This window comes from Pteropus vampyrus, unplaced genomic scaffold (genome assembly GCF_000151845.1).
Source record: "Pteropus vampyrus isolate Shadow unplaced genomic scaffold, Pvam_2.0 Scaffold539, whole genome shotgun sequence".
Classification (NCBI taxonomy): Eukaryota; Metazoa; Chordata; class Mammalia; order Chiroptera; family Pteropodidae; genus Pteropus; species Pteropus vampyrus.
The window spans coordinates 468,963-478,738 of NW_011889320.1; the positions used below are offsets into that span (position 1 = coordinate 468,963).

Here is a 9,776-nt window from a genome sequence, read left to right on the forward strand (position 1 = left end):
AAATTAAGAAAAAAATTTAAATACATATATATCGTCTTTATTATTAAAATTATTTAAAACATATACTGTAGAAAGTAAAAAATTTCCATAATTTCACCCTGTTGAAATAATCACTATTAAGAGTTTAGTCTTTATTTGTCTAAAATGTTGTTTTAAAAATATTTACCAGCATTTATTGCAAATTATGTTTCACAGATAAAAGAATATGTGTAACACTTACATAATTTTTGAATTCTGATATTAAAACCAACCCATAAACTCACCACCCAGATTAAGAAATATATGACAATACAGTTAAAGCTCCCTTGTGTTCCTTTCTATCCTAACCCCTAATTTTTTCTTTGAGTGGTAACCACTGTCTCAAACATGCTAATTGAAATAAATGTGCTTTTCTTTTTAATTTGCCCATATTTATATTCTTAAAAATTCTAGTTTTGCTTGTTTTTGAACCCTGTAAAAAAATACAAAAATACGATGCTACATTTATTCTGTGACTTGGTTTTTTCATTTACCATAATATTTCTAAGATATATTCATATTTTATACTTATTTTAATTCATAATATTTCCAGTTCTTGAATATACCGTCATTTAATTATCTAGCAATGGATATTTGGGTTGAACTGAGGTTTTTGCTATTATAAGCAATGCTTTTACAAACATTCCAGTGCTTACCAACTAAAATTTCTCTAGACTCTACTTGAGAGTAGAATTACTACATCACATATTGATGCATGTTTAAATTTACAACTTTATAGCCAAATCATTTTCCACAGTGGCTGTCCCCATTTTTTGTCCTACTAGCACTGTAAAAGAGTTTCCCGTTCTTCACATTTTCACCAACCCTTGATAGCTAGACTCTTCAATTTTTGCCAGTCAAGTGGGTATATAAAATAATATTTCATTGAGTTTAATTTATATTTTCCTAATTACTAATGAGATTGAGCATCTTTTCATACATTTATGGTTCTCCTCTAGAAAATGTCTTAGTGTCTTTTTAAAAATATATTTTTTTATTTTTCAATTACAGTTGACATACAATATTATATTAGTTTCAGGTGTGCAACGCAATGTCTTAGCATCTTACTTTTTTCAGTTAATTTTTTCCTTTAGATAATTTAGATTTACAAAAGTTGCAAAAATGTCAGAGTCCCTTTATTCCTTATGTTACATTTTACATTACCATTGAGTATTTATCAAAACCTGGGCATAATACTATTAAATAAAGTGTAGGACTTATTCAGACCTTATAATTTTTTTTCTCTAATGTCCTTTTTCTGTTTGAAAATCTGGTCCAGGATCCTACATAGCAGTTAGTTGTCATGTCGCTATAGTTTTTTTCAATTCCTCGGCCTCATCTTTCGTAACCTTGATATTTTGAAGAATATTGGTCAGTGATTTCGTAGACTGCTCCTCAATTTGGGTTTGTCTAATGTTTTCTCATGAGTAGACGGAGATCATTCATTATTGAGAGGGATAGCACAGAGGTGATGTGCATGATACCAAGGAATACGTGATGTCAGTATGTATTACTGGTGATGTTAACCTCCATCACTTGGCTAAGCTGGTATCTGCCAGGATTTTTAACTTATTATTTTCCCCTTGTAATTACTAAACTGTGTTTTGGGGAAGATTTTTTTAATACTGTGCAATTACTCTTTCTGATTAAACTTTCACCCACTCATTTTAGCATTCTATTTTTAATTGGGCTGTTTGATTTTTCGGAGTTAAAAATTTTTCTAAAAAGTTATCTTTTTAGCAGTCACTATGTGGAAAATATCTTCTCCCCAGTTTATGAGTTGTCTTTTCATGTTATTAATGTTCACTTCTGAAGAACAAGATTTTAAGTTGTATTTTCTAACTTTCTAGTGCTTGCATGTAGAATAACAACTAATTTTTGTATATTAATTCTATATCCAGCCTTCTTACTATATCATCCCCTTATTAATTTTAAAACTTTGGATATACTGTGGTTTCCTTTGGATTTTTTATGTAGATAATCACATCATTGGTACATAATGACAGATTTGTTTCTTCTATTCTGATCCCTACAACTTTTTATTTCCTTATCTTTCTGAACTGGCAACTCACAACGGGGAAAGATATTTTCCATACCAATAAGTGACGTAAGTTCAATTTTGAATGAAAGCAAGAATTTCAGGCATTTTTTCCTGTTCCCGATTTTTTTGCTAATATGGCAGCTGATTATTAAAGGATTCAAGAGTTTACCTAAATAAATATATGTCTTTGAGTTTTATTTGTTTTTACTATATTCAGTTTTCGTAGTTTTCCTTTAGAGTTTTAAGGAGGAATAGTATGCCTTTTTTATAGGCTCAAAGGCATTAATTTGTTTATTCATTTATTCATTTGACCATCATGTATTGGACTCCTAAGATGAAAAAGTATCATTGTAAGATATAGAAATAAAGAAATGTTTATTCTCTTTTGAATTATCATCTATAGACAAAGAAGAGAGATACCTAATGTAATAGGACACAGCTAGAAAGTGGCATGTGCCCAAAAGGGAATATGACCAGAGGAGAGGGATTGTACCGTGGAGAGAGATCTGCTCGGGGGGCAGGGGTGGCTTCATGGCCTGGCTCCTACATTCCATGAAGGTGAAATGAACTTGGTTTGTTTTGTACATCTAGTTCAACATGAAAGTTAAAGGGAGTGTCTTTAAGAGAGAAATACATTGCTTAAGGAAGGAGCCGTTTGTAGTATTTGTATGGTCTAGAACCAGCAGCACTGTGTCAGTGTGAAGTGAACACCTACGCATGGGAGTGGGTCTCTCTGGATTTTAGTATTATGTTTTACAAGTTGGACGTTATAAAATGCCTTTCGTTCAAGTGTTTAGGCCCTTTTCCCTTAGGTGTCACAATAGTTTTTGGCCACTCTAACCTCACCAAATAAGAGTAAGATGGCCACCTTGTTTTAAGTCTGCTTCCCACCACACGTAAGAATGTGTTTCTTTTCCTATAGGTCTAATTCTCTAATAACTTCTATATCATCTACCTTATCGTTTATACATCTCCGAGAAACTATCTGTGCTGTTTGAGTATATGTATGGTTCATTATTTTATGTGGTTTTGAATACTGTAGGGTAGAATCATGTAAAATTGCATTTCGTAGGTAAAAAATGGTCAACTTCATATGTCCCAACATAAAATAAGAGTAACACTTTATATTAATACTCGCCATTCTTGAATCCTTCCTTCTGAGTAATCTCTCAGCTAGCTTGAATTGCAAATGTTTTTGCAGGAAGGCAGTGGGTTGTATATTTTATGCCTCATCATATCAGTCAGGATTCTTGTAGTCCTGGCTTCCACTTCAGAGGAATCACAACACTTGTTCCCAAAGATACTAAAACCTCTTAGCTCCGGAGGTGAGGATTAGTGAGAGTGGGTCTTAAGGATGATACTGAAAGGTTCAACTCCTCTCTTGCACTCTTGGCTCCCAGACCATGTGCACAGGTCCACGATACTCAGAGCAGTGCTTTACCTGGAGGACAGTACGCCAGCCTCATAGGTGTTGCCTCCTGCCTAGCCCGTCAGTGCACTCTTACACCGTTCTGATCAGTGACTTCAACAGGCTCTGCTGCCTCTCCACGGTGAAACGCTTGATTACATACGATGTCTAGTGTGATAACATAATAGCTCAAAAGGTATTTGGTAAATCTGTGGATTGTGGTGTTTATTGTTATACGAGCAAGGTGGGTGGAACAAGTGAAGGTAGCAATGAAAAGGAATTAATGTTTCTTTTAATGGGGCGATTACTGCCCTCTCCATCATAGACGAGCTCAGCGAACACAGCCTGCTGTCAGGTTAAGTTGCTGGGCTCGCCTGCTGTCTTCCGCATCAGAGGCTCGCAGCTGCTTGCTGCTTCTGGCAGACTGGCGTCCTGCCAGGGAGGTGGCCAGGTCATCGTTAGTGAGAGGGAGTTCACGCCGTGGGGCTCATTTCCTGCTCCCATGTACCTCCTTGTTCTTACGCCCATTGGGCAGGTACAGCAGTGGCTGGGGAAGGAGGTTGGTGACATTCTCAGGGCAGATCGTCCTGCCTCCACAACGAAAGTGTTTTGCGAAGCGTTCTCATGGAACGCAAACGGTCATACTCTGGGCCCATTTCATCCACCTGTCTCTTCCCCAGATGTCCTTGTCATCAGTCCTCCAGTCTGTCTTCTTTCACAGCCGTATCCACCTGGCTAAATGTGTAGCCACTGCCCATTAAGCCACTTTTCCTCAGGCCAAACAGAACATGGGTATGCTGCTTGTGGGGAGGAGTTTCTACTGTACTGCCTTTTCAGAGACCACCCCTCAGAACGGATATAGTGCTATTGTAGCCCACTTCTGACTTGTGACAATGGAAGATGAGCCAGAACTAGGCATCCAAGGTTCTCAGGCCTTTCTACATCTTTCTAGGTAATATCTTGTGCACATGTATGGTCTGGCTCTCTGAATCTCACTCTTTCTGATTGCTACCTCCATTTTTCACATTAGAGACTTAGTGAGACCCTAAATTCTATGATGTAATGGCTTATCCTCCGAATTTTTTTTTTTTTGCATCTTATCCTGGCATCTGTAAGAGATTCCAAATATCTTTTTGATATACATAGGCAGTCCCTGAGTTTCCCTGTTTGCCTGGAATCAAGAATTTAGAGGTTGAACAAGTAATTCTTTGTTTCCACCTCTTTTTCAGGTTCTCCAGGTCTCTTACTGTTTTCTGTGAGCTCTCTGATACCTTTCCAGTAAGTTCCCTTTCCAACCATAGTTTCTTGTGCTTGCAACTAAGAATCCAGACAGTTAAAGGCGTTAGTGTTAGGAGGTGGATGTGGAGAACGGAACGTCAGGAACCTGTGAGAATTAGGGATGCTTAGAGGGATTGGAGGTAACACAGGGCCCACTGATTTTCAAAATACTAATGAATTTCTAAAATATCCTTCAAACTTCAAAGGCAGCGACAACAGATTCCCAGATCCGCAGTGGGAACTTTCTTCTAGTGAACACAGGTAATAATGTAGCCATTTTGAAAATTAATTAGCATTTCGAAAATTAGTGAGGCCTGAATGTTTAATTGTCTGGATTCTTGGTGCAAACAAGAGAAGCCAACTCTAGTTGGAAAAGGAATTCATTAAAAGGATATCGAAGAGCTTACAGAAACAGTTAAGAGTCTTGAACGTCCCGAGAAAGTCATGGGTGGGAACCAAGGCAGGTCTGGAGAGGCAAGAACAGGAAGTCCAGCCATCGTCTTTTTGTCAGGATTAGTCTGGCCATGATGCCAGCAGCTCTTACCACTGTGATTTTAGGACAGCATTGCCACTGGACGCTGCTGCCACCACCCTGGCACCAGAAACCACTCTAGTCGTCATGAATGAAACCCAAGCACCTCTTTGTGTCATTCTCTTCACATTCAAAGTCTTGAGTTGAAGCAGAATCTTAAGTCATACACAGCGTGCTTCCTACTGGTTTTCATAGAGTGAGTGGAGTCTTATATGAAGAGAGTCCAGGCATTATGTTGGAGGCTGGTCACTTCTATAATGGGAATCATGCTTCTTCGGCCCACTTACATGCAATGTAGAAATCATCCTTTCCAATTCATATACCTATCTTTTCTTTGTCTTGCTTGATGGCTCTCACTAGGCCCTCCAATACCGCACTTAATAGTATCGTGAGAGTGAACACCTTGTCTTCCTTGTCCAGAGGGAAGCATTTAGTCTGTCAGCTTTAAGTTTGAAATACATATAAACATCAAATATAATCTAATGACATGACTTAAGGTATAGGCACTATGAAACTGATGATTTAACAGCAAACTGGGTTGATCAGAATTGTCTCTAAAGGTGTTTGTGAGAGAAAGAATTGACAAAAGCTTTGAACAATATGAATTTGACTTCCTTTGAAAAACAATCACAGGAATCCTTAAGAAAGCAGTCTGGCTCCACTCCCCAGGTCAGAATTCCTGAAGAAAGGTCCAATTTCACCATAGTCATGGATTTAACAGGAGAGAGTATCATTGTCTCTTGATACTCTTGATATGAGAGAATCATTGTCATTCCGTTGAGCCCCCCATTCATTCGTGATGATGTGTCTGCTGGGGGAAGGGCAGGAGGGTTTGAAGACCTTCCTGCTGCCCTCAGTTTTAGAGAGGAAATGGGTACCAATCTTCCATTTATTCACTAACGAGGTTGTTCTTCTCTGTCCTGTCCACAGGCATCTGGCTAAGAGTCTGGGGCAGGCCGGTGAAATCGAGCCCGAAACAGAAGGCATACTTACAGAGTATGGTGTGGATTTCTCCGATTTCTCTTCAGAAGTTCTAGAGTGTCTCCCACAAGGCTTGCCCTGGACAATACCACCGGAGGAATTAAGCAAGAGAAGAGATTTAAGGTAAATATCTGAAACTCTTTAAAAACAACATGTTTCTTTCTACGTTTCTGCCTTCTAACATAGCTTTCATGGGAGCCAGGCTCAGATGTTGCCATCTTTCCATGGACATTCAAGTTCGGATCAATTGAGAATTAAGTGCTCTGTACCAGAGGTCAGCAAATTATGGCCGGCCAGCTCAGTCCAGCCCACTGTCTGTTTAGCCCATGAGCTTAGAATGGTTTAATATTTTTAAATGGTTGAGAAAACTCAGAAGACAAAAATAATCTTTCATGAAAATTATGTGAAATTCAAATTTAAGCATCCATAAATTGCGTTGGAACACAGCCATGCTTATTCAGTTATATATTGTCTGCGGCTGTATTTTTTATACTACAGCAGCAGAGTTGAACAGTTACAGCAGAGACCATGTGTCCTGCAAAGCCTAAGAAATTTGCTCTCTGACCCTATATAGAAAAAGTGTTCTGACCCATGCTCCAGTCCATCCTCATTTCAAAAGGTACACTTGTCCCCTTCTTTTCTCATCGTCCTGCCTCATAGGCCTAGTCAAATAAAGACAATGTTATCTGCTTAGAAGTGCCTTCCTTTAAATGGGCCTCTTCAGGCACAGAGCAAAGGATTCAAGACTTCTGTGCTTGGAGCTTCATTTTAAAGCTTTACTTTTAGGTCTGGAATTTGTTGGAAAGTACTTTTGTGGTATTTTTATAACAGCATCTTCTTTGAAGATGTTTCTTCATTGTGGGATGTTAGTTCTTTTCTGATATTTCTCTTCAGAATTTGGTTTCAGTGCTGGCATTCATTTTGGATGCCACATGGAGATATTTAGAACCAAGAAACTTTTCATACAACCCACTGAGGCCGTGGAAGGTTTTTCGCTAAGGTCATCCCGTGTCAGAGTCTTTTCCACCGCACTCGCTCACTCCGTGCAGCTGAACTTGTGATACCTTCAGCTCTTGGTGCCCGCTACTCCTCCTAGCTTGAGAATCCTCCTCCTCTGCTCCCTCTGGCTATTGTACCTTTTAGGAATTTACTGCTTTTTTTCTTTTCTTGCTGAGGGTAGGCGAGGAAACAGAGATGGCAGTTAGTCCCCTTCCTACGTGTTAGAAAACATGTCGCATTTGAAGTCAGTCAACTCAGGCTGCCATCCTGGCTTTCCATAGTAAGCACCATTCATACAACTCGTGCTGGTCAGTTATCTCGTCAGGGGCTTCGAGATGTTGGGCCCAAAACCTTACTCCCTCAGAACCTTTGTTTTTCTCATGTACACATTGGGGAACTCGTTTTCTGGGACTTGTTTTCCTAAATCTAGGAATCTATTAAAAAATTTAATGAGAAAAGGTCAGAACAAATGGCTGAACTTTATTGTTTGAAGTGTGTTAGTATGGCCGTTCTGCAGTAGCTGTCAATATTTCAACCTTACCTACCCTTTCACCCCCAGACTCTACATCTGAGAATCCATCCTACTCAGAGCGGTGCACAAGGATCTGTGTATACGACTGTTCATTCATTTCTGCTTCATTGTAACAGTGACCCTGCTCATGTCCATCAACAAAGGAATGGTTCAGTAGCCTATGTCATATTAATAAGATAGCAGATTTGAAGTCCTGACAGCTGCCAAAAAGGAGCTAGATCTATGTGGACTGGCCTGAGACAAAGGCCATTATATATATTGCAAAGTAAAAGAAACAAGGTTGAGAACAATATGAATTTGACCCTATTTTTTATAACGTCAAATAATATAAAAACTGTACAAATGTATAGACACACATTTATATGTACACAAACAAGTACATATGCATAGAAAAAGGACTGGAAGGAAATTTAGCCCTTTTTTTTATAGTAATTGATGGTGATTACCATGTGTGAACTCAGTGGATTAGTAGGAGGTAGGGAGGCAATATTTTACTTTTCATTTTATAAATTGCTCTGTTATTCAAATTATTTTTAAAATAAGCTTTTATCACTTTTAAAAATTATGAGCGGGACTATCAGAAGAGAGAGGCACCCAATCATTTCTCGGCTTAACTCTTAGCCCACAGATTAATAATAAGTCATCTCAACAGTCACAGAGCCTGGTATTGCTCTCAGTTTTCCACTCGTGGCTCCGCCTTGCCCTTTTCTTTGGCTCCCATTGCCTTCTGGGTTAGACCACAGAATAGGAGGCCTTGCTCTGCAGAAGGCCTCTGTTAAAACGTACCTATGTGTCGGACGAAAGAATCCAAAGATACAAGGAGCTTGTGGGATGCTCTCTGCTGTCAGCATAATAACGGGGATTAAAAACACACACACACACACACACACACACACACACACACACACCCCCCCAAACACTTTCTCCCTGCCTGTTATCTCTAAGATTATGTTTCTGAAGTTCTAATCTGATTTTTTTCACTCCTTTGGCTTAAAATCTTTCAGTTGCTTCCTGATACCCTGAAGTAGTAATCTCTAAACTTTGTTGAACATGCGTTCTCAATAATGTATGTGCCTTTATATTAAAATTACAAGCATGCTTACTACTTTACTAATTTATTACATACAGTGTAAATTTCCATAAAAGTGGAAAAATGAGAACGATATAAATTTTAAAATATTTTTGTTTTACTTAAAAGGTATCAAAAACTTCCTATTAATAATTTTACTTTTGGTGAAAGTAATGTGATTGAATATTCTTTCTTTTTTTAAATTTTGCTTTAATAACTTATGATATAGAAATACAAAGGTCTGATGATAAGTTCTGTAAATTTGATATCTAGTTTTGCCTTTAATAGTTATCATAACTGAAAAAGATACCTCATATCTTGGGAGGAAGTAAGCTGAATTTACTAAATCATAATATTTATTTTTCAATCCTATTCATGGGTCATATTGAGATTCATTTTGCAATCCAGTTAACTTCTTATCTTTCATGATGTCAGTTCTTGTGGACTAATTGAAAGATTCTTAAAAAATTTTTAAGAATTTTTAGATTCTTAAAAAATAGGTCCATATCATTGATTATTCTTCATTTGGCATCTTTGAAAACTACTTAGAAAATTCTATTAGGATGTTTATGTATACAAGTAGTTTTGCAGTTTATACACTTAGGTCATTTTAGGAACCCAAATTGTATAACAATGGAAATATTTCAAAACATTTATTTAAAAAATTTTATCTTCAAAATGAGATTCTTGTTTTATTTTGTTTTCAAAAAACAGTAACTTTTTTTCCTCATTGTTAAAACGTCACTTTTACCTTGAAGAGACAGATTAAGTATATTTATTTTTGTCTAAGTATCTGTATGTAACGTACGATTGACAGTCATTGTTTTGAGATCATAGTGTGGCTGGCGATGAATTCATATTAGGAGCAGAAGGTATGTCAACTTCGCCATTTTCCTGCTGTTGGTGGTATTATTAGTT

At 37.6% G+C, this 9,776-nt stretch overlaps 1 protein-coding gene across 5 annotated transcripts in view; it reads left to right on the plus strand.

The window, feature by feature from the left end:
* DIS3L2 (DIS3 like 3'-5' exoribonuclease 2) overlaps positions 1-9,776 on the plus strand; it is a 296,670-nt gene that overhangs the window by 126,937 nt on the left and 159,957 nt on the right. For all 5 annotated transcript variants that reach the window (XR_002777885.1, XM_011383718.2, XM_023525183.1 and 2 more), the window contains exon 9: positions 6,208-6,381. Coding sequence is in view for 4 of the 5 variants with exons in the window: in XM_011383718.2 (XP_011382020.1) it covers positions 6,208-6,381 (174 nt within the window). In the remaining variant the exon portion in view is untranslated. The remainder of the gene's footprint in view (positions 1-6,207; positions 6,382-9,776) is intronic.